We start from the raw sequence: 25501 nt of genomic DNA on the forward strand, positions 1-25501 counted from the left end.
TTTATCTCCAGCACGTGGAGGGTACGGATGCTAGCACTGACAACCATATTCAGAGAGGATTCTTTCTGGTGAAACACCAAAAGTAACTTTGGCTACATTTAGCTTTGACTTTGGTTTAGCCCAAATTCTTTTAGTTGTCTTGGGTTTGTCAGTACTCTGATTTTGTCTAAATAACAAAATCATTCGTTCATTTGTTCTTCTTCTAATCCGCTTAGTTAGATTCAGGGTCGCAGGGGGCGGGCACATGACACAAGGCAGGGTACCAACCCTGGACAGAATACCAGTCCAGCACAGATAAAGGTCACACTACTGTAGCTATGGATGAAAGCCTGATAGAAATCTGTCTATTATGGTAGCTGAATGATGTTGTTGCACTCATTGGGCCAATACCTGTTTTTTTATGCAAAGAATCTGATATCACTCAACATTGTTTTACAGATGTAAAAGGTCTATGTAAAGTACCTAAGCTCACTTGTCCAACATCTATAACGTCTTTTGTCAACCCGTGAGTATATATCAGGAAGTGATATCGCTAGCGTGAATGAGAATGCAATATTGTTTTGTACTCAGAATAAGGAGTGATGGTTAACCCCTTACAGTCCAAATACCTTCCAATGGGTCCAGACTCTTATCCCTTATCCTTCACATTACTACATACCTTATACAGTATCTTTTCATTTAGTTACTGAGCTTCACAGAAGCTCCTGAACAATGCACCTTAAGATTAATAACAGAATAATAAGGCTGGACTGTAAGAGGTTAGCCAGGTGTAAGCTCATTCTTGTACAGGTTTCAGGGCTCACCAGTGGAACCGGGGTCGCATGTGTGGAACAGAGGGAGGCCTTGTTGGGGCGAGATTTGTGCCTCACATTCTGTGACCTTTCTACAGCTCTAAACCTGCAGAGACAGAAGACTCCACCCGTAACACCCACCCACCACGAAGACTCCACGCTTAGCATCCACCCACCCTTAACTAGCCTTGATATCCAGCTCCATATGGCTATGGGAAGAGGCAGTGTTGACATAAAAAAGGGACATTTAAATAGAATTTAGTTCACAGAAGACAAGCTTAGTTGTGTGTTGTTAAACAACTGGATGAGTGAACACGCTGCAGAGGACACACACTGCATTTTGGCCATTATGCAATGTTTGTCAAACATGAGCTCTTCCAAGAGATCAGGTTCATCATAGTGGGCCAATTGTTATTCCACCAGCTCTGCCCTAACACTCACAATTAAAATGTCACTCGCTTACAAAGTTGTTCGTTCACGTCTGCCGAAATCTGGCTCTGAACGGAACATTTCAGATCCAGCACAGCACAAAGCACAGAGCAGCTCTGCCCCAGATACAGCGCCCAGATCTGTGCCAGGATCAGGAGTCATCCACAAATCACACTCCTTTCCACCTCCTACTGGACAGAAAGTCAACATGACATCTGGGTGACTTTCATCTACCCTACATAATGTGGCTGGTCTTCAAGTCTAATCCCAGCTACCATTTTACTATATTTTACCACATCCCACCCTGAGTAATGAAATCTCACCACTATTTTTATCTGCTCAGTTAACAAGAAGCTGTACTTTTCATTATAATAACACTTGCTTTAAGTAGGCTACTCTGATGGCACAGCTGAAGCCAGAAATGCCATTAGTGTAATAAACATTTACATGGCCTACATTTGTAACTGAATACAAATGGCGTTTGTTAACCATATCTATCATTACATAAGAAAAAAGGAAAAAAGAAACTCGTGTGTCCTGTCAGCGTACATCTCTTCCGTTTGTTTAATAGTAACTGATGACAGAGGTTTTATCGACTAAGTCTTCGCCCGTGCTGTACATGAACCACCTTCCCCTGTCCCCTTGGTAAAACGCGATTAAGTAAAAATTGTCGTTTAGATAGATTGAGATTAAGGCCGATTACAGACCAGATTTAATCCTTTCCCGCAGAGCGTTCATGCGGTGATTTGTACTGAAACAAATCGTTTTCCAAGCGAGACACGCTGCAGAAGTCTCACTGTATACGAAGCACTTCTTACTCAGCCCATGAAGATATAGAATACGCTCTAATTTAAACACTTAAAAGAAATCAGTGTGATCATTTGATGGTCATATCAACGTCAGTCACTTTGACATTTAACTTTAAACAGTAATAACCCCTCATAAGTAGTTACCAATTAATCTGTCCCTGTGTTGTCGTCCAAATTGGACGAAGCATGATTTTTACGACAGACTGTAACCAAAAAAATGAAAATTCTGAAATAGGAAACCCCGATTAAAATTAGATTACACAAAAATAAATACTATATATAGACCGTCTGAAAAGTGGTTAATAAAATTTAGAGTACTCACGTTCGACGATCTAAAAGGACTGCTTTCCAAAATCTGTTAGTCCTTTGGCACAACTTTATCTTTCGATCTGTGTAAGATCCAGGTGCAGAAATGCAGCCAATAAAACCCAACCGCTGCTTTGCTCGCAAAACGTCACGCCGCCTTTTACATCACCTTTTAACCACTGTGACAGCCACCATAATAAACAGCAATGACTTTAAAACTAAAATCCACTAGATGGCGCCAATGAGCTTGGCAGAGGACAACGCCATTTGTGACCGCTAAAGAGACAAGATTCAAATATAGGCTTATTTTAATAAGAAGAAAATAAAACAAAACATTTTATTCGACATATGTAATAAAACGTATCCACATATCATCAAGTGAGATTTTGCCCGATCATACATGCTTCATAAAAGTCGTAAAAAGATACTGATACCTATGGATAGATCAATGAAACACAATCCCCTCAGAAAGTGTCAGTGTAAAGAGTGATTATTCTGAACAGTTTTGGAAGATATAACAGAAAAAAAAGGAGGAAAGCTGAAATTGCAATATGTTGGCCAGCGACAGTCACTACAAAATACTAGGCATTCTTGTAGTTTAAAGTTCTTGGAAGGAAGTTTTTTTAGGTTTGTGAAGAGCAAATAATCCAAGTTAAAAATGGCTTCAGAACTTATCGGAGAAACAAGCAGATTCCCGCTAGTCCGTGACGTGCGTGAAAGGATGGCTCTTTGAATACACCATGATGTGAAGGAGAATCGGGGAGCTCCTTTCTGGTCACGTCATCTTTGTGTGCTTTGTGTGAAAAACATCCACAGTTGTCTCATGACACTCTCGGAGGTCATAATCACAGTATCCAATGGAGAAGCGTCCCTTTGGGAGCACAGAAAATCACTACTATCAGTCTGATCTGTATTAATGAAGCTGTTTTTTATTATAAATCAGTACTACCATTCCACAACAGCAAAGACTAGGGTCAAGACTTTATGAATATCTGGATTCACTACATGTTAAAAGACAAAAAGAAAATTAAAAGAGAATTTTTTTTTAGCACTTACCTTAGGTTTCGTGAAATAATCAAGCCCTCTGCCTATCTTAATGATCCAGCCGTTATCAAATCTGAACAGTGAACAATCCTATGTCTGATAAACAGTGCTTTACACCAACTATTTAAATGTTTGTTCATTTATAACAATCAGTTATTTCATAACTAATTATTTCATCTTTTGAAAAGTGCTTCTGGAAGTCAACCTGTGGCTTTTCTGTTATCGCATCATTTCACATGGTGCATATTACCTAATTTCCCTGTCATGGATGGTGGGTGAGTACTTAATGTCCAGGCAAATGTTATGACTCTGCAAGGACTGCTGTATGTCTGCGAAGGCACTTTGTTGCTGGGAGGAGCTATCCTACAAAACAAAACAAAACAAAACAAAACCATCAAAACAACACAGCAAACGAAGCAAAAACCCAGAAAAACAAAACAAAAAAGGGCAAGTAAAGTACTCACTTCATCTTGGGACGTCAAGAGGTGAATTTTCTTAACATTGCATTTGGCCTTCAGCAACATCTCACAGAAACGCAGGAAGTTGTACAGCTGCTAGGCAACAACACAGGAAGTGGCGCAACTGCTAGGCAACAACACACGACGTGGTACAGCTGCCAGGCAACCACACAGACATGCTGACTTCCAAGACACTAAAAGACCATGAAGCTGTTCTGGTGCTGAGAGCTCAGCACTGCACCCTTACCTGGTGCACATGCCGAATGTAAGGGTCCTCCACCCACACCTCAGTAAGCTCTTCCCTGATGTAGGGCTTGAAAAGACTCTCATAACTGAAACCAGTGGCGCGGTCTGCAATTTTTATTTGCTCATGATATTTGCCTTCTGATTGAGAGAATAACATGGGGGGGGGGGGGGGGGGGGACGTGTCCAACAGACAACCGTAAGTGAAGAAAAGGGGAGACAGTGTTCTTTATTTAGTAACGCATGAGCCGTTCATCGTGGTGCACGGTACACGGGACGCTGTCCTAACAGCTGGTGCCTCAAGCACCTCCACAGATGTGGTTTTTTTTACCTTCTTTCAGTTTGTTCATGCGCACTTTAATCTGCTCTGCTCGATCCATGTAACTGGTGATCTTTTCTCTGTACTGCGCTTTTTTCGAGTCATCTTTTACTGCTGGAGAAAGGCAAGCCGTGGCAAGCAGTTAAAATCCCAGTGTTGTGCAGAACAGACTCATATCAGTATTCAATCCAAACAGGATAAAGATATTTTATTCTCGGAAGAATACGCTTGAAATAAATGTTTCATGAGAGCACTCTTCTTTCTTCCTTTCTTTTTTAATAAAAGCTTTTAAACATAATTTCCTTGGTTGGCATAAGACATGACTGTTTAAATGGCGCTTGCCGTGTTACCTTTCAGCACGTCTAGCAGTAACTGGATGCCCTCCTGGTAGCACACAAGGGCCTCCTGGAACCGTGAGGTCTGGTCGAGCTCTACAGCTCTCTTCAGGATGGAGATGGCAGATGTTTCCATGCCAGGGACGCGGGTTTGTGCCATTACATCGAGCCAGAAAGACGCTTCAGAATCACTGGGGTCTTCCTGCTGACCACCAGTAGCACATTCTGTCGTTCATATTACATTGTACCTTTTGAAAATACTTTATCTAAATTCAAAGTAATAATGCGAGCTTATTCCAAGTAGGCCTACTAGTTACAGCCACAGCCCCTACACACCCACTACGTGTTCACCGAAATAAATCGCCCTGACGAAATAAAACGCGTTTCCTTCTAAACTAGCCACAGCACAGAGATTACTATCACGTATGTTATCATATAAAAACCACAACAAAAAATATATGTCCATTACATTTACAAAAGTTACAAATGCAGGAACCAAAGAGACTTGCTCACCACACACTGCGTAGGTTTGATTTCGAAGGACTAACTTCCGCTTCCTTCACGTACGCCGAAGTGTCCCTCCGTGCGTGTGTGCTTGGCGAATGTGTAATCTTAATGCTTCTCTTTGTCCAGATGAAATAGCTGGGTAATGTTGTCGAGGTCAGTGCGACGCTCACATATCGGAGTGTACTGCTAGCTACCTGCGTTTCCCTGTTCGCGAAGCTCTCGTAGACCACACTTCAGGCAGATCACCTTGGCGTGTGTGTGTGGGCGATGGCGGCGCTGTGTCGAGCTCTCGGAGTGTCTGCGCCGCTTGCGCGTCAGGTAACGATGGCCCTGTGCGCGTCTGCTTTAACCTGGATTATTCCAGTCGCAGTGCCATCCCGTTGGCTTTGCTTGGGAGGGGCCGAGGGAATAGAAGTAAACGTGGATGAATTGTTTTTGCAGAGCCTGCTGGAAGCTGCACCGTGGCCACTGCGCGTAGTCTGTCGCAGCAAGTTTACGAAGTCTCGCATTCCTCCAGAGGTAGGATGGAAAAATAAGTGTACACACACACACACACACACACACACACACACACCCACACCTATATACATGTGAACAAAAAGGAGTCTGTTCTGGTTCATTAGTGCAGTGTATGCATGTAATAAGAGGTGTGTGGTACATATGCGAATACAGAAAGTAAACAAGTATTTATTTAAATAGACGTAAACAAAATAGGTTACATTTGGAATGATACTTAGAACAGTAGCCGAGCAAGGTGATATGAGCGGAGTTGGTGAGCATTTTGAGTTGCAGATGTAACTGGGGGGAAGTTTGATGTTTGCCGTGGCATGCTGTGTGATGTGTCAAAGTGGGGAAAGAAGGTGTTTGAGGCACCAGGGAGTGGAGCCTTATTTTTCCAGGGTCCATGGAATCTCTGTGTACAGGATGCGGGTTGCCAGGTGTTCCTTGAGCTTCTGTGCATACGTGGCTATTGCATGTTTAATCCCTGTATATCTGGCTGCTCTGAGGACAGATCTGTCCCCAGACTTAAAGGCTGAGTTTCTAGCCTGGAGACAACACAGCTCTGAGTTTAGCTAGAGGGTTTTGGTGCAGACATCACACACAATCACACACACACTGGCGGATGTAGCCCATGATGGATGAGGTGTACTCCTCCAGGTCAGAGTGGTGGCTGTGTGTAGCGGCCTTCTTAAACATCTTCCAGTCTGTGCATGTGAAACAGTTCTGGAGTGTTAGCCCATACTCTAAAGTCCTCCTTGACTGGTGTGTGTGTGGTCCTGATAATGATGCATATGTCTTACACGATTACACATCTTAACATGTTCTGCCTCGGCTTACAACGCAGGTATTTGAAGAGCGATCCAAGGAGCATGAGAAGTATGGTGGTAATCCAGAGCAGCCGCATAAACTACACATAGTGACCCGGGTCAAGAGCACAGTGAGGCGCCCTTACTGGGAAAAGAAGGTGGTTAAGAGTTTGGGATTATTGAAGGTGAGTTGATTCATCTTTTGGAAGAAAAATCTTAATCCCGCTCGTGTAGTTGAAACTACTTATTTGGTAACATTTCAATTTTCTTATTTATTTATTTATTTTACATGATCCAGTGAGCACAACCAAAATATACCAGTCATATGTAAACTGAACACAAGGTTGAGTATACTTGAGTGTAATGTCATTCCGGTATCGACTGGAGTCTGTTCATTTTGTTGTGCATCTGTGCCTTTACTTGGGTAATGTAGGAATGTGGCCAACGTATTACTTGGCATTACTACTCAAGGACAAATAATTAAATCGTGCATTTGTTGTTTTTGTAACTGACAGTCACACGAGCCCAGGGTACACAAGAACACACCGTCAGTGAACAGACAGCTGAAAATCATTAAACATCTTGTCATGTAAGTTCTCTTTAATTGCACTGTTTGACGACGTTTTTCATTCTCCCACGCTACAAGACTGGAAGCTCGTACAAATATTCAGACGTTTCCAAAGAGCTCTATCAAAAATTGAATCACTTGTCTGATCAGGTGTTTTCAGTGTAAATGCAGCCGTCCTTCAGACGATAGATTAAAGGATCAAGTACACAACTGTTTTAAACAGCAAATCAAAGGAACAACGTACGTATCTGGGAATCTCTACTGAGTAGATCTTCCCATGTGTAGGATTCAGCCCTTAAAGCTTCCGGATCAACTACCATCAGAAGAAGAACTGGCAGACTCCTACCTGAACAGTAAAGGAGAGCTGATGGTGAGACGACCTGAAAAGCCCGTGGAACAAAACAGCTGAGTCATAGCTGTCATGTTTGCTGTCTCAGTCGTGCGTTATTGACTGTTTATTAAATATTTCAAATGAATATAATGTGAATCCTATTTTTTAAGTGTGTGAGACTTTATATATGTGGTTGTGGAGTACTAGTTATTTGTAGAAAACCAAGTTAACTTAGTTAATGGGATCCATAAATATGGCACGTTATAACTAATTAACGCTTTGCTTTTAAATGTGTGTTTGACCAATTTAACACTGCATACTTAGTTAAGCACAAAACTTAATTTTAAGCAGCACCAAAAATGCTATGTGGACCAACTTAAATGACTGAATTTATTGAGCAGCAGCCAAAGTTAAAATCTGAGTAAACCTTTCCCTGCTGTTACCCAGATTTATATGGACAATAAAATAGAAGACAATGTTTTTAATAACTAGTAATTTACTTATAGAAAAAGAAAACCCAAGGCTATTGCCAGTTACATAGATCAGAGAGGAGTGGATTAGCAGAATGCTGGCTGTCTTGACACTTGTTTTATGCACAAAACAAACATTCTTGAGCATAACACTCATGTAGGGCAAAAACACTCACATTTAACCCATGATATTTCACTTCTTGGTGGCCTGATGGAAAAAAAACATTATCTCTTCACTTAGTTCAAACCTGGGGAGCAAATAGAAGTCCATTATCTAGCCAATGTCAGGTCTCAGGTTTCCCAACCAACATGTGCTCTTAATTTCAAGGGAATACAGTACCATCTGCATCCACGGCACTGTCATTCCCAGAGGTGAAACGAAGAATAACGTACATGTACAAGCCTCTGTGGTCCAGCAGGGTTGAAGGCTGTCCTGCGCTAGAATTTAGCTAATTTTGCCTTGCAGAATTTAGCCAAGTCATGCTCGAACAGGAGAGGACCTGAGGAATAAAGTATACGCTATCAAATGGAGGACGGGATTTCAGTTCCATCAGTGAAGCACTGTTGAATTTATTGCGCGACTGTGCTAGTTGGAACTCGTGAGGCTCCACGTCTCTGAAGTCCACGGCGAAACGAACGTATCCGACTGTCCGTGGCACTCAAGACAGCGTGAGGAGAGGATTAGGAAATCCCAGGCATCAGTATTTAATTACTTTATCAAAGCAAAATGATCACAATTAAGTGTTAAACACGAAGTATGAAAATTGAGTAAAACATACAAAAAGACAAACAAGTAAGCCAAGTTGGTTCTACAAGACTTAGTACTTTTTGTAGGAAGCCCTGAGAAAATTGGAAAGATTTGTGTTCTTTAGTCGTCCGAGTCCGAGTCACAGCCGTTCCCTCTTATCGTCTTTTTCTCCACCTTGGTGAACTTTGACCCTGCTTTCTGCCTGACTGTAGGGGGCTCCAAAGGATTCCCACTAGAAGTGCACAAAAAGGAGTATGGAGACGTTAGCCGAGACATGGACGCAGATCACAGATGTTCTTGAGATAAACGCACACACCTGTAGTTGATGATGTCTGAGCAGCCCAGCCTCCACTCCAGCATCTCAGTGGTGAACTCGTCCGTGTTACCCAGATCGGTAAAGCCCACCACGTAGTCCTTGGTCTTCCCGTCTTTAACCAGTGCCAGAGTAGGGAGGACTTTGATCCTAAGCCTCTCGGTCAGGAAGGGCGCCTTCTCCACATTCAGCTTGATGAACTTTGTCTCCAGATGCTTCTTTGCCACTACAGCCAAGTGCTTATCTAAAATTTTACATCTTAAAAAATATAAAAGGGATCAATTTAGTTGTCGTCGAGACCAGGTGACAGTAGAATAAATGAGGTCTGAAGTACCATTAAAGCAAGTCTGTGCTGCGTTTCAGTGCAAACTAGTTCAATGTACTGTATGAATATCATATACCATCAGGGCTTTCCATAGTGAGAAACAGCTGTCAGAAATAATAGTCTTTTATACATCACCAGACCTAAGTGGCGAAAATCTATTGCGTTTGGTACTATGGCTGTATGCAAAGACCTGATAGTTCACAAATCACCAAGCTTCTCTTGGCTCACTAAATGGCAAATCTGATTCATTTATACACACACACACACACACACACACACACACGTGTATCGAATGTCATAGGTAAATACATTTAGAAATGTAATGAAGGAATTATAACCATACTTTTATTAGGTATACACTCCTTTCATGAAACAGCTGCTTTGTCAGTTACAGTATCACAGACAATGGAAAGTAAAGCAAGTGGGTTTGTACCCAGCATTTGAGTGGATGCGTAATACGAAGGGAGAAGGTAAGTATGTATGAGACAATGAGAGCTCCTCTGGTTATGTATGACACATATGCTTTAAGTGCACTCAAAATGTTCGCACATTTTTATATATATATATATATATATATATATATATATATACATATATACATATACACACACACACACAAAACCTCAGCTTACCATCTGGTTATTCAAGAAAGAGTAATGTAGACTGATCTAGCATAAACAGGTGCAGTCAGTATGTAATCGTTAAATTACTTTTTATAATGGCACAGAACTAATACAGCAGAAATATAAAAAGCCCATTCAGCGTTAGAGATATAGCTTTAAGGCTCAAAACAAACATGTTCTATTAATGTACTATCAAAACACAAGGGAACACATAGGTACCTGAAAGTGGTATCCCTGTAGAAATGGCAAACCACATTCTTGCTTTCTTTGACCTCAGCAAAGAAGTCTTTCTCGCTTGGGATCTCTCTGTATTCACCATGGCCTTTTGAGAGCCACTCCTAATCACACACATACACACCTCAGTAAACATACCATTCTCGGGATCGACCACGATCAATGCAGCCCAACATCCACAGCCCCACCTGCTTCTGTTTCTGGGCTTTCCGGAGGGCTTCCAGTCTCCTGTCCTTCAGGCGCTCCAGCTCGTCCTCATCCAGGCGCTCCAGCTTCTCCAGCTCCGCGTCCAGCTGCTCTTCAACCAGGCGCGCCGAGTGCAACACCTGCTGCTCCAGCGCCGTCGCTACAATCTCCATCGACTGACTGGCCATCCCCGCTCTTGCTTCCTGGGCGATGGTTACAGGGTACAGAAAGACACTTTTACACACATCTGCCTCATATGTGCACAACGGCAAACTGGCTATAACATACATGTACAGAGACTGTGGACCACAGCCTGGAGTCTGACCTACTGGAAAGCGTTATAGCTGCAGCTCTGATGACAACAAAGTGCAGTTGTGTTTCTGGAGTTTGGAAAATTAAATCAATTATTAGATGACCGAAGCCACTAACGAGTTTCGTGTTGTATATTTGATTGATTAATCGTTAAACTCTGAGTTTCGGGGAGTAGTAAGATGGCACGCGCCCACTGTAGTCCGGCTTAGGCGTGTCCATGGAAACCAACAATCTCGCTCATAATGTAGCTAACGCCAGCTGGATATCCTTGTTGTTTTATTTTTATAACCTGATTATTGGGAGAAAAAAAACACCCCAAAATGCAAATCTAGTCGACTGGAAGGTCTTACTAGGACAGAAATGTAGAAATCCGCTAACGCTACTCATGACAGCGTGTCCGCGTAGCCATAACAATACATGCGAGTCCCGACATATTAGCCGTTAGCTGCGCGGTGGAAATAGCTAGGCTAGCTAGCAGCAAGCTAACAAAAACGCCTGACAACGCTCAATCAGCAACCACCTCAGATAATCTAGGTTATGACAGGAATGGGGCTTCATATAGCCGCTGGCGGATGAAATCGCACGAAGCGTAGCGTTAGCAAGCTAGCTAAACATATAGCTAGCTAATCACAGTACCCGTATTGTCTAAAATAAACATCCGATTGCTTGCGACTCTTTTCGGAGTTAAGAGAAGGATAACGAACGCCTTTCGGTCGATCTGGAAGTTCTTAGCCAACCGAATTATCCAGTTAGCCAGTCAGCTAAATTACGCGCTAGCTAGATTAGAACGAAGCTACGACGTTAGCGTTAGCTAGTCAGCTAGCACAAAGGCTCTGGGACCCGTCCACCCTATATTTTGTCAGAAAAAAATATGAACGAAAAACGGTTAAAGGTTCAACTCGGAAAGCAATATGAAACAGCAGACATTTGTGTTTGAGTGTCAAACGGCTAGATATGTTAGATAAGGTAGGTTAGCTAGCCTACGTTCACTTACCGGCACGCTCACGCTGACGCAGACGGCGGGTTGTGCGGCTCCGAGCACGAGACAGCTCTCGCGCGCCCTGCTATCTCCTCGTGAAAGATACTTCGACGCAACCATTAAATCCGGCAAATACAGCGTAGCTTTTTATTTTACGTGTCGTTGTTTCCCCACACAATCCATTCTTCTTATAAACGCTTTTTTGGGACCCTTCTTCAAAAAGTGGCGAAACAGAGCAAGCATAAATTCTGAACAAGAGCAGTTTATTAGCAAGTTTAAAAAACATATAAAGGGTGTCACAGCTTCAGGTCTTCAGGCACAGGTCATTCATTTCAGACAGACTTTGCTGACCAAATATATTTCCAGGCCTTCCCTTATACATCGTTATAGCAGGATAAAAGAATATAACAGGTGTATCATGAGTATCTTAATAAAAGCCATCAAATTCTCATCATTTTTTTGTGAAAATACATTCTTTTTATACAACCAAATCGGTTTTGATTCTTAATTGGTCTGGAGTCTGGTAGCATCTACCATAATTCCAGGTTCGTCGACAAGTATGGTTATTGAACAGATACATGGTAATGGTCTGCAAATTTGAAGAGTACTTTGGCTAAAAAGTTTGCTTACAATTATATTAATATTCTTTCTCACAAGCTCTCCCTCACAAATAGAGCACATAGGAGAAAAAAAAAATCTTGTAAACATTTTGCACGCGCACGCACACACAAATCTTTAGAAACATTGCCATCTACATAGAGGATAACTCTACATGCTGTACTTACAAAATGTGGCACTTGAGAGTTGTATATAAAACACTAGGCTTCCAAGTTTACCATAAAAGCCTCAGAATTGACCCATAGATGATAAATTCTGACTCACTCCCTATTTGCTACCATGTTCCCCCATATTGTGGGATGATGTGTCACTCCTAGTACAGAGAAACATACAGTGTGATGTCAGTGTGACAGCTCTTAAAATGACCCACACAATGTCTACATTTAATCCAGGCTCTCAAACCGCTTAAAACCTTAGTTATCCTGGGAAAAGAAATTAAGGAGCCAGGAGAGAAATGCGAGGAAACAGGAAGCGGGCCGGTCTTCTGATCGTGGGGGCTGTGCTCCAGATGTAAGGACTAAATATTTGAGATGGTTACACTTGACCAGGATGTTGACGTTATGATTGTTCTGTTTACACTTTAATTTCTGAGGAATTTTGTTTCAAATGCTGCCCAGAACTTTTAAAAATCTGACTGCTATTTGGCTGTAGATGCCCTAATAAAAAAGGTCTGGTTCTGATGTTGAAATTGTACCTTTTTTAAAAGTAAGTGAATGGATTTGGACTGACTGACTAGACCTCACAGTTGCTGACGTCCTGTGCGTCCTTGGAGGAAGGCTCGGCCCATGAAAGCGTCACGCTCCAGTGCGACAGGCAGACAGAATGAAAACGAGCACTCCTGAATTCTCTGTGCGCTTTTCGTGGTGAGAGGACAGGGTCCAGGTGTCACAGTGACGGAGGCAGGAATACGCCGCACAAATGCTTCTACGTGATTTTTAAGGTGCTGCCGTAGGCCTGATGCACCACCACCTGGATGTTGTCCAGGATAAAGTCAAAGGCCATGCTCCACACGGACTCCACTGATCTCTGCATCAACCTACAGCAACACGACCAGACAAAATCGACCATAAGTGCGTTGTAAAATGATAAACCTTTGCATGTATATGTCGAAAAAAAGAATTTTAGGCAAAGACCTATGAGAAAGCAGAAAACAAGAAAGATCTACCTCTTCATGTATTTAATCACCAGATCAAGTTTCTCAAGGTCTTTTTCTTCAACTAGCTCTGTGCAATACTTCACCACCTGCAGAATGTCTTCTTCCATGGGTTCTAGAGGGACAAACCACCACCAAGTTAAGAGCAGCCTCACCCCTTGTGCTGCTTAAGTCATCCCAGTCTTTTAATAAAAAACAAAACAAAACAAAACCCTCTTTTAAACTCTCCATTCCTAATCCCTGAGAGCCACAACACTGCACCACACTGCGTTCTTCCTGCCGCGACACAAGCGTCGACTCAACAAGTGTCCGTTACAGGACCGGCCGGAGGCAGCGGCGCGCTAAAGCACGAGCCCCTGCGCTACCTGAGATGGTGGTGACCCACTCGTGGAGAAGGGCTCGGATGTCACCGAGCTCACACGCTCCTGCTAGGGCTGGCACAGGACGAGGGGTGAACTTGGCCAGCGCCTCCGCCTCCGCCGCTCGGTGGTTCAGGGAGGACGAGGACGTCGGGCCGCTTTCAATCTGCAAACACGATTCAGAATAAAGAACACGAAAGTGGAAAGTGCAGATTCGAGTTACATAAAGTTCATCTAAAAACGGCAACCAACCCCCCCCCCCCCCACCCCCGCAGACATACGTGGAGAAAACTACCTTGAAGCCAGGAGGCATGTCTGTGCCTTTGAGTGGCAATGGATTAGGTTTAGACGAGCTGGGTTTCGCAGGGCTGTTCCTTTTTAAGGGACTGGCGCCTTTCTTGGTAGGGCTAGCGTTCCTCCTCTTGTGGCGGCGATATGTCCTTCCCGACGCTGGCTGCCTGAGCAGGAGCAGCGGGTTCCTCTGCTCGGCTACCGAAACAGAAGGGGGACGGACAGTGAGTGCGAGACTCCCAGCACTCGCAGGACGCGGTGAGCTCGTTCTCCGCTTCCTGTTTCGCTTACCGGTGGCGCGCTGAGCCTGAGCGGTTTCCCTGCACCTGTAAGCAGAGCGGAGCTCCTCCTGCAGCTCTCTAGGCAATGCCGCGAACACTTCTGGGTCGACCTGGGCGGTCAGAAGATCAAAACTCAAAAAAAAAAAGTACTGCTTCTGCTTGCAAAACTGTACATGCTATGCATGTATTTTTATTTTCATCATGATTTCGCTGTGCTTGTGGGGAATTAGTTTCAGCATACCTGGGAGAAGTCAGGAAGCTCCAGAACAATGCCTGTGCTGGCGGTTTGCCCAGGCTGCTCGGGGAGGTGGAGGAGGCCACTCGAAGCCACTGGGGGGGTGCTGCTGAACGTCGGGAGGGGCAGGTGACGCGACGTACTCGGTTTCTCCTCTCTGTGGCCCCATGACAGCTTCACCTGCTCCCTCAGCTCTGCAGGCAAAGCGTCCAGCACAGAGCGGTCCACCTGGAGAGAATTGGTCAGTCAAGGTGAGCTCGTTCTCCAGAGCCCCTGCTGTGGACCTGCTCGCTTGCTCTGTCGCCATGTCTTCTAACCTGAGAGGGTGAGGGGACCTCTATGCTGAAGTTGAGGCGTGTGGAGGAGTGGCTGGGGGCGTGGCCTGGGGAGCGGCTGGGAGGAGGAGGCGGCCCTTTACTCGTCCCGGGCTTTGAATTTGAAAAGGAAGAGAGTGGAGTTGCAGAAGAAGAAATGCCCTCGCGATGGGACGATACCCTGGGAAGTTCATCTGGGAAAGAGACAAAAATTGATGGGGCCTGTTTTTGCTGGAAAACATTTGAACACAGACACGCACCTCGCTCCTGCGCACACAGCAACCACACCTTCCCTACGATGTTCCTTGCCATGGGTGGGGCGTCGCGCCGCGAGCAGGTCTCTGATGGAGCGCGAGCCGGGCTCGCGCGCAGACGCGGACTCCAGCAGCTGCACTTGGAGCCCCACCCCCCTCATGTCGGCCACGGCCAGCGTCATGGTGCGGAAGAGCTTAACGACCTCTGCTGCTATCAGCTGCCCGCTGTCTGTGGGCTGAGCCAACAACACAGACCTGCAGAGGTCACACCAGAACACGTGGTCACACTACAACGCAGCATACACGGTCACGCTCACACAAAACAGTTCCGCTTCCTGGCACGCGGGGAGTTTGTGCGTTAAAGGTCACCTGGCGAGACTGTCACAGATGCCATGCCCTCCATATTTCGCAGGTTCCACCGGGGCACCGGGCTTTCGCATCATCACTTTCAGCGTAACCCGGCGACCTCTAAGCCCCGCCCCCTGCAGTCTTTTCTCCACCTCCAGGGACAGGTTAGTCAGGAAGGTCTCTGCCTCCTCAACCTAGAGCAGACAGGTGAGGCAGAAGGTTCACATCCGTTCTGGACCACCTGAAGGAAGCGTTTACACGCTGTGAAACACACAAAGACAAGTGAGAGACATGAAACATTCTCATGGAGTTTTCACACTAGGCTTGTGTCCAGGCTCAAGTGGTCTCGCCGAGTCATGGTTGGATGTGTCAACACATCAAACATTCTGCCCAACGAGAGAATTGCAGCCCGTGGCATTTAGCCAACCCAGCAACCAGTGCGCCGCCTGTAGGGCACTGCATAAAGTCAAGTAACCAATCAGAGACCAGCCTGCGACCCAGACCTGGCTTTAAAGCCCAGTTGATCAGCCAATCAACGTCCAGAAATACAACCAATGGCATTCACGGATCAAACAAGGACCACGAACAAACAGATATTCCGAAAAAAAAAAAAACAACAACAAAAAAAACCCACCTCACAGGTGAAACACAGTATGACACTCACTCTGAAGATGTCACCTCATATGGTGACGTTTGCAGCTGAAATGCCAAGTTCGCAGAACATTACCACATCGAACTACCGATATTTACCTTGTTTTATACATCAAACATATCCAGACCCCCCCCCTTAAACAAGCCTCTTCCTCTGGAGGTGATCCTAGTACGGTGCACCGCTGGTCCATAACACGGTCAGCTGAATTTGTGTATTGTGAAAAGGCACAATCCTGAATCTTACCACCATCCCCAACTCGATAAAATGGCAGCAGGTGGGATTGTGCGTCTGCAGCAAAATTCCACTTAACGTTTTGGTATTTCACGTCCGTTCTGGGTTTTTTTTTTTTTTGTTTGTTTTTTTGTCCTTTGCCAGTTTGCAATATGAAAACAGCAACATTAAACGTGGCCATAACTGAATGTTACACACACACGGGGTCTGAGATCTAAAGGAACTCTGAATTGAACAACAAGGGCTCCGAGGTCTCATCAGCGCTGAAGACGACCATAAAGGGAACACAATCCTCATTAAATTCACGTCACATCGCGAAACGTAAAAGAAATGAGGTCAGCTGCAGCTGACAAAAACAAGCAAAAAAAATAAAAAAAATAAATAAATCAAACACTCTGTGAAAACAGCCCAAATGAGGAAGGGCGATTACAAAGGGAAGGCCCGACTGTGACGAACCTCCGCGAAGCGAATGTTGTAGTTCATCTCAGCAGACACGGACTTCCTGTCCTTCTCGCTGCGCACAGGCCGCTCATCCAGACCTCTGCAGAAGCGGAAGAGCATCTGTCCTGTGCGCGGGCCGAACTCCTTCTGCAGACGCAGCATGGCGACCTGCTGCAAGTCTCCGCATGTGCTCACGCCCAGAGAGGCCAGCTTACTGCTCATAGACCGCCCCACACCTGCACGCACACACACGCACACACACACACCCACACCCACCCACCCACCCACACACACACACACACACACAAGATCTCTAAATACCCAACAAACGCTACGGAGCTGGTTTGGTAGTGTTAAACTGCTCGGAGCCTACCTGGCAGACTGGTGACTGGCTGGTCCCTGATGAAGTCATCCACTTCCTCTGGTCTGAGGAAATACTGGCCGTTGGGTTTGGCCTTGCGGGTGGCCATCTTCGCCAGTAGAACGTTGGAGCCTGATGAGAGAGACGTGGGGCAAGACGTGAGGGACTCGAGACGCCATTCCGCAGAGAGAGAGAGCCGATGACAACGACAATTCTCTCCGCACCAAACGGTGTACCGAAGCAAAACAGATGCGGCATTTTAACATTCCGTAGCAAAAGCAGGCGAGTCTAACCCATGCCAACGGACGCCGGACAGCCGGTCCTCTCTTTCACTTCGGCACGGATGGCGCTGGCCAGGTCGTCGGGGGAGACCCCGAGCTCCTCCAAGAGGGCAGTAGCATCTAGCAGCGCCTCGTCACAACTCAGCGCCTCTATGCGGTACGTGTAACTGCAAAGCCGGGGGGGGGGGGGGGGGAGACAGGTTACGCTACGCCACCCGCCACCGTTACGGACAGGTCTGAGGTCAGCACGAGCCGCTACCTGGCCAGCGTCTGGTACATGGAGAACGCCACCTCTTTGTAGGCGTGGAAGTCGTAAGGCACCGGCTGCAGCTCAGGGCACAGTTGCTTCGCCCGGCCGAAGAACATGCCGTTCCTCACCCCGGCCTGCCTGCAAACAACAACGCGCACGTCACCTCCGTGGGGCTCCGGCGCTCCGCTCCGACACACCCTGGGTGGGGCCAAGAGTACCTGGCTTCGTAGCTGCAGGAGGCAATCTCAGCCATGGAGACCGTGACCTGGTCCTGCGGTAACCAGTTGTCCTCCTCTGTCTCTGGAGAAAGACTTGTCTCGAGGTCCTCACCGCCCCTCGCTGAGAGACAGAGGGCAGCGTGGTCATGTACAGTACACACATCAGAAGGCTTGAACGCACAGTGCAGAGCCGGGATTAAAAGACACATCATCGCCACTGGGGGGGATAAATCTTGCTCACACCATGCATATAATGTGGTAGGTAGGTGTGAGCAGTGTTCTCCCCCAAGTTGAAAAGAAACCAAAGTCTAATGCTGTACCGAGCGGCGCAGTCACGTGAACCGCAGCTGCACCGAACGGTGTGGTCACCTGCTCTGTGCTGGTTCTGTTTCATCTGGTAGTACTGGAACTCCAGCTGGGGGTCGGTGCCGGGTCGCTGAGCAACAAGCCCACGGCCACGGCTGCTCGTCACGGCGACTGGCTTCCCTGGAGTGGAAATGATACGAACGGTTGGAACGCAGGACCAATCACAGGCTGAGATTTTCCACCATACACACAGCAGCGCTAGGGTGATGGACAACTGATGGACAGGTCACCTTTCAGTTCAGGTCGATGTCTAATCCCTACTGAAACGAAGAAGCAGTCCATGTCCACGTGCAAAATGCAGGGCTTGCGTGTGTGAGGAGGACATAAAGACGAGGGACCTGTGAGAAGACCAAAATCATCACGAAACACTCAGTACACATCTGCTGACCACAGGAGTACAGCACAGCGTCACGGTCACGCACAACAAAGCGAAGTTAAACCATATTAGAATCGGTTAAATAAATAAGCTCATAATTGCAGAGTTGACAGTTATTGTGACCCCTGACCTGCACAGTGATTGGCTCTCATCTTCTTCAGCCTCTCTTTCCCGGAAAACACACCGCCCCCCGCTGCCCGCTGATGGCTCTGCAGCGTGCTCACATACTCCGAGAACTCGTTCCTCCAGGTGGCGATATGATGGAGCCGTGAGCGAGAGAAGAACTCCGAAATCGCGCCAGCCTCGGGGCCCTGGGCCGACATCCGGCCCGCTGGCTTGCCGGACTCTTTTACAGTGGAGCTACATGTGCTGCGGTGACTCCCGTTTAGCCTCAGGCGGCTGATCGGCGCCAGGGGCTCCTCTGCACTGGCCACACCTTCCGGTTTGGCTGTTGTGTTTGCTGAAGGGGTCTTGAGAGGGAGGGAGGGGTTTTCTTCGTGGAGAGTGACAGCTCGAGGGCTGGGCGGCTCGGGGACCCTGGCCGGGCGTGCGGGAGGGCTGCAAGACACCTCCGTCTCCCCGGCTTCCGACTGGGGACATCTGGACTCCACCCTTCGGAGCCCACGTTCCGAGCACGGGACGCGGTCCGGAGGCGTCAAGGCGCCGTTCGGAGGACGAGCATGACCGTTGGTCTGCAGGAAGTCCTTCGATCCTCTCGGGGTAAGGATTGGCGAGTCGTCACCAGCGTCCCCTTCACGGACGCCGTTGATGCTGTGGCCTTCGTGCTCGGAGGAACCCACGCAGCAGCCGTTCCTGCTGAAGAGAGAGGTAGGTCAGGAAGGAACCGTCGGAAGGATGCACGCGGGTCTGACCAAACCGGACTCACACTCTGGCGTTCTGCGTGCCGTGGCCTTTCTCGGTGTGGATGGAAGAACTTCCCCTAGAAATGAAGACAGCCGGGTGAGACAGGGGTTGGGTGCTGGCCAGAGGAGGCGGGGCCACCTCGGGGTGGCGTGTGGCTACCACTGGGCCTCTGGCAGTTCGTGTGGCGGTGAAGTTCAGGCTCTTCTGTTTCGTGTAAAGCTGATACTCCAAGTACGAGAGCTGCCGTCCGGCCTTGATGCTGAACAGGAAACAGGTTGTGAACACACTGCTGTAGACACAGGGGCTCGGGTACCTCAGTGGGAGCCGTGTCTGATCAAAGACCCCAACTCCCCCCACCGACCTGTCAGTGATCCACTCCGGTCGAACTACTTTCTCGTCTTTAAGCTCCTGGATTTTGCAGTTGGGCAGGTTGGTGGCGATGACGTGTGTTGTCATGGAGCGAGAGTAATACAGGTGGAACTGTCCGCCGTGTAACATCATCAGTCTGCGCAGTTCATCTGCACTGGGTTCTACACACACACGCACACACACACGCGCACGCGCACACGCACACGCACACGCACACACGCACACACACACACACGCGTGCTTTGAGCTAAAACAGCTCCCGCAGTTTGTTTCAAAAAGGAAATCTAATTAAATAACGAAGCCAGTTTCCACAGCGTTCCCTCTGACCTGTGTATCCGTTCACATAGATGGCCACTCCGTGGAAGATGCTGGAGAAAGTTCCGTGCTTCTCCCTCTCTCGTGGAGCTTCCTTCTGAAATTGCTGCTCCAGCTTGGAGACCTTAGCAGCCATGTACCCTCCCTGTGTACACACACCGTCGCTCAGACAAACAATAACCAACAGCCACGCCGGCATGCGCAGCCACACGGGGGAGGATGGGAATTTCAGCACAGGATGGGAATATTAGCCCAGGACGGGAATTCCAGAGCAAAATGGGAATATTAGCCCAGAACAGGAATTCCATAACAAAACTGGAATATTAGCACAGGTCGGGGCTCCTGCAGTGAGCTGGTTAAGTGTCGGGGCAGCTCTGTCTGCGTGAGGGGGTGTGATACAGCCGACGTCTGATTACAAGTCTGATTACGACCTAGCTGCGCTGCGAGACTGGATGCGCGAGCCTGCTGGCACGGCGATCCTGTCTCCGTGGCAACGGACTGAACGCCGGGAATCGAGCCTCAACCAATAAAACAGACAAAGGAGGGAAAAGCCCAGTACGGTGCAGCCAGTGCTCCGATGCCACGCCAAAATTCCCATGGACCTAATTAGGGCGGACACTGTTTCACAGATACAGTACACATAAAGGCAATTTAATTGGAGTTTCATTATAATATCCTTACACAAAAATGATTATGACTATTTAATATAGGACAATATTATAGGGAACTGTTCAGATACTGGAAAATTCTGATCAATTCCATTTGTACAGTGAAAAATACATGCTTCCAGTGGGCAGAATCTGCCACACCCACACACACACCCACACACACACCCACACACTCTGGTAAGCTGTGAAGTGGTGTGTTCTCACCCTTCCTCCCCAACCATCATCTTCACTGGCCTTCTTCCTCCAGCCATCTCCACTCATACTGAGAACCTGACAGAGACAAGAGACAGTGAGACAAGACAGTGAGACAAGAGACAAGAGACAGTGAGACAAGACTGAGACAAGACAGTGAGACAAGAGACAGTGAGACAGTGAGACTGTGTGTTAGGCTCCAGCAGTAATGCTCACACACACGGCTCTGAGACAGTTAGACAAGGCTCTAGCAGTAATGCTCACCGTTAGGAGACACACACACACGGCTCTGAGACAGTTAGACAAGGCTCTAGCAGTAATGCTCACCGTTAGGAGACACACACACACACACGGCTCTGAGACAGTTAGACAAGGCTCTAGCAGTAATGCTCACCGTTAGGAGACACACACACACACACACACACACACACACGGCTCTGAGACAGTTAGACAAGGCTCTAGCAGTAATGCTCACCGTTAGGACACACACACACACACACACACACACACACACACACACACACACACACGGCTCTGAGACAGTTAGACAAGGCTCTAGCAGTAATGCTCACCGTTAGGAGACACACACACACACACACACACACGGCTCTGGGACAGGTGCTGGCTGATCCAGAATGGAGCCCTCTGGAATTCATTTTCGGTTTATGAACAGCCGTTTATTTCAGCAGCAGCAGCAGACGTTAGTCCTTCTCCGAGCACAACCACTACGAGACGCGTCCAGTTACACCTTCCCCTACCTAACAGCGCCGCAAGCCGAGAGACTCTCTGCATACCTCCTTACTGAGCAGGATTACCAGTTTCTTAACCACGGTTCAGACACACACCCACAACTAGAACAGAGACACAGAGTTGTCTGTAGTTTTGGTTGCTTTGCGCCGTTATGGTTCGGCTACAACAATCAAACCTTCAGCAATTTCCACACACCCCTACTATGCATGTCCTACTATGCACATGGGATTAAGGCTGTGTGTGGCAGGGATGTACAGAGTCTCTTTCTCCTCACTAGTCTTTCATTGTTGTCTGTGTGCTCTGGACTGGTCCATCTGTAAGTGCGGGTGGGGGGGGGAGGTAACACAGCTCATTAACACACACTGGTGCCAAATGAGGACTGCCAGAGGGGAAATCCCCCTTTTTCCCGCACGCCACTAGTCAACCTGCTCTGCTATGCTGCAAGCATCCTCACTGCCTCACGTCACACAAACACACACACACACACACACACACACACACACAGTCTCTTTCTCTCCACAGGGAATTGTATCGACCAAATCTTGATGCTTCTGTCTGATGCTCGCTCACTTGCTCACACTCGCTCACTCTCTCATTCCCGCACATACACACAGTGCAGGAAACCGTTCTCTCACTAGTCTCACTTACACCACCATGGTGCCTCCCCCCGACAAGGCACACTGCTCCACCCTGTTCCCTCTCCATCTTTCTCTCCCTTGACACACACACACACACACACACACACACACACACACACACACACTGTGCTTCGGCAGGCAGGTGCACGCTAAGGCACAGAGGACTGAAGACTCACCTGTACACCTCCAGGAGAGAGGAACCAGCCTGGGCCTGACAGCAGTAACACACGCACACACGCGCGCACACACACATGCGCTCAAATCTCTTTTCTGTGCCTAGTGACCAAAGGTGGAAACTAAAAGATTAAAAAACATGTGCAGAAGAAAGATCGAGGGAGAGGATGGAGACGACTGTGGTGGGGATCAGGAGAACGGCACGGACCCCTGTGCAGCTCCTCCACACACACACACACGCACGCACACCTGCCACAGCCCAGCACGGTGCATCTCCTCCACACACACACACACACACACACACACACACACACACACACACACACACACACACACGGACCTGCATGGTGCGGTTCAGTGCAGTGCTCCCCCGACACCCACACACACACCCGCCACAGCCCAGCACGGTGCATCTCCTCCACACACTCACACACCCACCACGGTCCAGGATGGTGCAGCTCCTCCACACACACACTCGCCACGGTCCAGGATGGTGCAGCTCCTCCACACACACACTCTCACACACCCGCCACGGCCCAGCTGTGCACAGTTGCTCTTTACACACTCAACTCTTCCATTCATAGGTCCCCTCCTACAGATGGTACTGAATAATAAAGCAAAATCCTGATACAAAGAACCCAGCACCCATATCACATGGCAGACTAACCCAGGGTTGCATACAGAACACAAGACAACAGTAAAGAAATACTTTGTGCCTAAATGTGCATTAAATCGACTAGGTGATGTTGTTAAGAGCAGACGCACTTCAGGTTTCACACCGCAGTGTAAAGAGCTTCCTTGCCGTGCAGTTTTCAGCCAAATCTTGAACCAGTGTCAAACCGCCCGGGTCCTACAGGGCCACGTCAAAACTGCTCCTGGTGCCAGGTGATTTAGCAAACGTCACCCCACATTGCAGCAGCCAGAGCGTCTGTAGTCTCGCGCACACTGGCTGCGTGTTCTGATGCAGCAGACATGAAAAACTCCCTGGTGAAACCAGAAATCAACGCAAGCGGATGCCACTAATTGGATCGGCGCCAATCAGGAAAGGGTTACTGCCTTGCGAAACTGAAGGACTCCAACAAATCCACCTGACAAGTTTTTTGGGGTTTTCCAAAAAAACAGAGAGAAACTGTTATTCATTTTCCCAATAAGTGACCAGGGTCCAGTTTCCCAAAAGCATCACAGAGTTAAAACCAGAGAGTGTGTTTAGTGTAATAAACACTCTAGCGAGATGATCTTTGTTTTACGATGCTTTTGGGAAACAAGGCCGCGGTCAATTTACCCAGCTTGTTAAAGTCGTTGCTGGGTACAAACTGGGTGTAGGGAAACTATTACAGGTTTACAAGACATAGAAATACACGCTTAGCTTTATACCTCCCGAGCTCTACAGACACAAGCAAATAACAGAAATGGGTTTAAAGAAGGTCTGAAGCTTCAGGAACACTCCTCCTTCATGTCTTGTTATGCCTTCCCACCAAAATTAGTTTACACTGCTTGTGGTGTAATGCCCACCTTAGTTAAGAGACAGAGAAATGTGTGTGTAGGGTGCAGGCACATTAAAGGATGCACAAGTCCAATATCGCAAATTAGAGTCCAGACTGGCGTGTCCTTTCCGCCAACTATAAATGCCACACGCTGAGGGTGTCACAGGGTTCATAAGTGTAGCCAGCCACACACACACACACACACACACACACCTCAGTTCCCTTCGATAAACAAGCTGTCACCTAGGCCCCATACATTAAGCTTCGTTTCCTTTCCGAGCCAAAATATTTTCTGTTCATTGTTTTCACGCCTGCCGCGAGGGCACGTGAAGTACTTACGTGCGAGACTCGTGCAAAGCTCTCGAGACTACCGCGCGCGTCAGCAAACTCACGTCGGACAACGACTCGTTGAAGCGGACGTCCAGCGGGGAGAGAGACCGAGTCCGGGGAAGTTGAGGACGGCATCCGACCTTGGTCTAATCCCGCACGCAGCCAGTACGGGGGACGACGGGGGTACGCGTGCCACACGGGTCAGGCGCGTGGTAGGACGTGCATAACAACAAACTCTAGCGGAGCATAGCAGTAAACACGACTAACGGGGATGCAACACCAGCACAATTCGATTGATCACAGAATAGCAGCACTGAGTTAAAGCGAGAGCGTTCTTAACGGAGTTGGAACGCGGGGCTGGCAGTTTTCTGGCAACCACGGAAAACGGAAATGAGCGCTCACCGCGTCTCCGCCTGCAGAGCGGCGCAAAGCCGCGCGCCGTCGAAGGTCAGGTGCGTCGCGCGCCTAAAAGCTTTCACGCGTATCTCAAACGACACTCGCGGGACTGTCGTGCAAACCGCGTCTTTCGACATCCACAGCATGCCCTCGCGGCTCCAGAACGACCCGTTTCGCCGTGCCGTCCTCGCTCTCCATTGCTCGCCGCCCGTTCGCCGTCGCCTCCTCCCGTTGTTTTCCGCCCGGACCCTCCTCCGCGCCAGGTCAACTCTCACCGCCTTCCGCTGTTCTCACAGCGCCATCTGGCGGCTCACACCACACATTACACTTTGTCGCAGTGTCGAATATGCATGCAAACATCATTCAGTTTCTAGGGACGGCTTGGCCATATTGCACAGTACTTAACAATGAGCAGCACCGTGGGAGATGCAGTCCTCGCTAGAGAAATGAATTTTTAGTGACAAGTAAGTTTGATTGACACCGTCAAAATGAATATCTAATTAATATCATAATATCCTATGCTGTATGCAAATACAATTATATAGCTATCGTCTGTCTAGCTGCCGAGCTAATATTAAAGATGTTATAGACTGCGACCTAATTAATATAGCTGTTAATATAGCTGTCTTGTAAAAAAATTTTTAATGAGTTTCTT

At 47.5% G+C, this 25501-nt stretch overlaps 4 protein-coding genes across 12 annotated transcripts; 1 reads left to right on the forward strand and 3 right to left on the reverse strand.

The window, feature by feature from the left end:
* Positions 1 to 2625: 2625 nt before the first annotated feature.
* Positions 2626 to 5339, reverse strand: mitd1 (MIT, microtubule interacting and transport, domain containing 1). 5 transcript variants are annotated; one of them, XM_027031453.2, is made up of 8 exons: positions 5248 to 5339; positions 4750 to 4959; positions 4412 to 4513; positions 4085 to 4221; positions 3844 to 3933; positions 3630 to 3742; positions 3392 to 3452; positions 2626 to 3206 (listed from the first exon to the last, which is right to left on the reverse strand). In XM_027031453.2, the coding sequence occupies exons 2-8, from the start codon at positions 4892 to 4894 to the stop codon at positions 3111 to 3113; spliced, it is 744 nt and encodes a 247-aa protein (XP_026887254.2). In that variant the 5' UTR covers positions 4895 to 4959; positions 5248 to 5339; the 3' UTR covers positions 2626 to 3110. The 5 variants fall into 5 exon arrangements, with proteins under 5 accessions (XP_026887254.2, XP_026887255.2, XP_026887256.2 ...); XM_027031454.2 differs by having other exon boundaries at positions 4750 to 4936; positions 5248 to 5338; XM_027031455.2 differs by having other exon boundaries at positions 4750 to 4939; positions 5248 to 5334.
* On the forward strand, positions 5303 to 7597 carry mrpl30 (mitochondrial ribosomal protein L30). The gene is made up of 5 exons (XM_027031459.2): positions 5303 to 5559; positions 5683 to 5760; positions 6587 to 6733; positions 7064 to 7137; positions 7402 to 7597. The coding sequence occupies exons 1-5, from the start codon at positions 5509 to 5511 to the stop codon at positions 7523 to 7525; spliced, it is 474 nt and encodes a 157-aa protein (XP_026887260.2). The 5' UTR covers positions 5303 to 5508; the 3' UTR covers positions 7526 to 7597.
* Positions 7598 to 7818: 221 nt separating this feature from the next.
* txndc9 (thioredoxin domain containing 9) lies at positions 7819 to 11748 on the reverse strand. 2 transcript variants are annotated; one of them, XM_027031441.2, is made up of 5 exons: positions 11653 to 11748; positions 10349 to 10549; positions 10146 to 10264; positions 8982 to 9236; positions 7819 to 8897 (listed from the first exon to the last, which is right to left on the reverse strand). In XM_027031441.2, exons 2-5 carry the CDS (start codon positions 10532 to 10534, stop codon positions 8786 to 8788), a joined length of 672 nt encoding a protein of 223 aa, XP_026887242.2. In that variant the 5' UTR covers positions 10535 to 10549; positions 11653 to 11748; the 3' UTR covers positions 7819 to 8785. The 2 variants fall into 2 exon arrangements, with proteins under 2 accessions (XP_026887242.2, XP_026887243.2); XM_027031442.2 differs by lacking the exon at positions 11653 to 11748 and adding an exon at positions 10676 to 11591.
* Positions 11749 to 11879: 131 nt separating this feature from the next.
* Positions 11880 to 25104, reverse strand: rev1 (REV1 DNA directed polymerase). 4 transcript variants are annotated; one of them, XM_035522957.1, is made up of 22 exons: positions 24853 to 25104; positions 21087 to 21152; positions 20227 to 20359; positions 19892 to 20060; positions 19553 to 19789; positions 18797 to 19482; positions 18521 to 18628; positions 18294 to 18410; positions 17925 to 18045; positions 17716 to 17844; positions 17469 to 17623; positions 17188 to 17307; positions 16830 to 17050; positions 15512 to 15684; positions 15177 to 15397; positions 14892 to 15082; positions 14581 to 14802; positions 14350 to 14449; positions 14063 to 14256; positions 13774 to 13933; positions 13421 to 13523; positions 13180 to 13291 (listed from the first exon to the last, which is right to left on the reverse strand). In XM_035522957.1, exons 2-22 carry the CDS (start codon positions 21141 to 21143, stop codon positions 13180 to 13182), a joined length of 3729 nt encoding a protein of 1242 aa, XP_035378850.1. In that variant the 5' UTR covers positions 21144 to 21152; positions 24853 to 25104. The 4 variants fall into 4 exon arrangements, with proteins under 4 accessions (XP_035378849.1, XP_035378850.1, XP_035378851.1 ...); XM_035522956.1 differs by lacking the exon at positions 24853 to 25104 and having other exon boundaries at positions 11880 to 13291; XM_035522958.1 differs by lacking the exon at positions 21087 to 21152 and having other exon boundaries at positions 24853 to 25103.
* Positions 25105 to 25501: the final 397 nt, after the last annotated feature.

Source organism: Electrophorus electricus, chromosome 25, assembly GCF_013358815.1.
Source record: "Electrophorus electricus isolate fEleEle1 chromosome 25, fEleEle1.pri, whole genome shotgun sequence".
Classification (NCBI taxonomy): Eukaryota; Metazoa; Chordata; class Actinopteri; order Gymnotiformes; family Gymnotidae; genus Electrophorus; species Electrophorus electricus.

Excerpts from the sequence above, each read along its gene's own strand:
- mitd1 (XM_027031453.2), bottom strand. The coding sequence starts at position 4,894 with ATGGCACAAACCCGCGTCCCTGGCATGGAAACATCTGCCATCTCCATC. Across the intron at positions 4,514-4,749 it reads ACTGCTAGACGTGCTGAAAG|CAGTAAAAGATGACTCGAAA; the intron begins GTAACACGGCAA and ends GCCTTTCTCCAG. Across the intron at positions 3,743-3,843 it reads TCTTGACGTCCCAAGATGAA|GATAGCTCCTCCCAGCAACA; the intron begins GTGAGTACTTTA and ends TTTGTTTTGTAG.
- mrpl30 (XM_027031459.2), top strand. The coding sequence starts at position 5,509 with ATGGCGGCGCTGTGTCGAGCTCTCGGAGTGTCTGCGCCGCTTGCGCGT. Across the intron at positions 5,560-5,682 it reads CTGCGCCGCTTGCGCGTCAG|AGCCTGCTGGAAGCTGCACC; the intron begins GTAACGATGGCC and ends TTGTTTTTGCAG. Across the intron at positions 6,734-7,063 it reads AGAGTTTGGGATTATTGAAG|TCACACGAGCCCAGGGTACA; the intron begins GTGAGTTGATTC and ends TGTAACTGACAG.
- txndc9 (XM_027031441.2), bottom strand. The coding sequence starts at position 10,534 with ATGGCCAGTCAGTCGATGGAGATTGTAGCGACGGCGCTGGAGCAGCAG. Across the intron at positions 10,265-10,348 it reads AAGCCCAGAAACAGAAGCAG|GAGTGGCTCTCAAAAGGCCA; the intron begins GTGGGGCTGTGG and ends GTGTGTGATTAG. Across the intron at positions 9,237-10,145 it reads TACAGGGATACCACTTTCAG|ATGTAAAATTTTAGATAAGC; the intron begins GTACCTATGTGT and ends ATATTTTTTAAG.
- rev1 (XM_035522956.1), bottom strand. The coding sequence starts at position 21,143 with ATGAGTGGAGATGGCTGGAGGAAGAAGGCCAGTGAAGATGATGGTTGG. Across the intron at positions 20,360-21,086 it reads ATGATGGTTGGGGAGGAAGG|GGAGGGTACATGGCTGCTAA; the intron begins GTGAGAACACAC and ends GTGTGTACACAG. Across the intron at positions 18,046-18,293 it reads ACAGAACCAGCACAGAGCAG|CGAGGGGCGGTGAGGACCTC; the intron begins GTGACCACACCG and ends TCTGTCTCTCAG.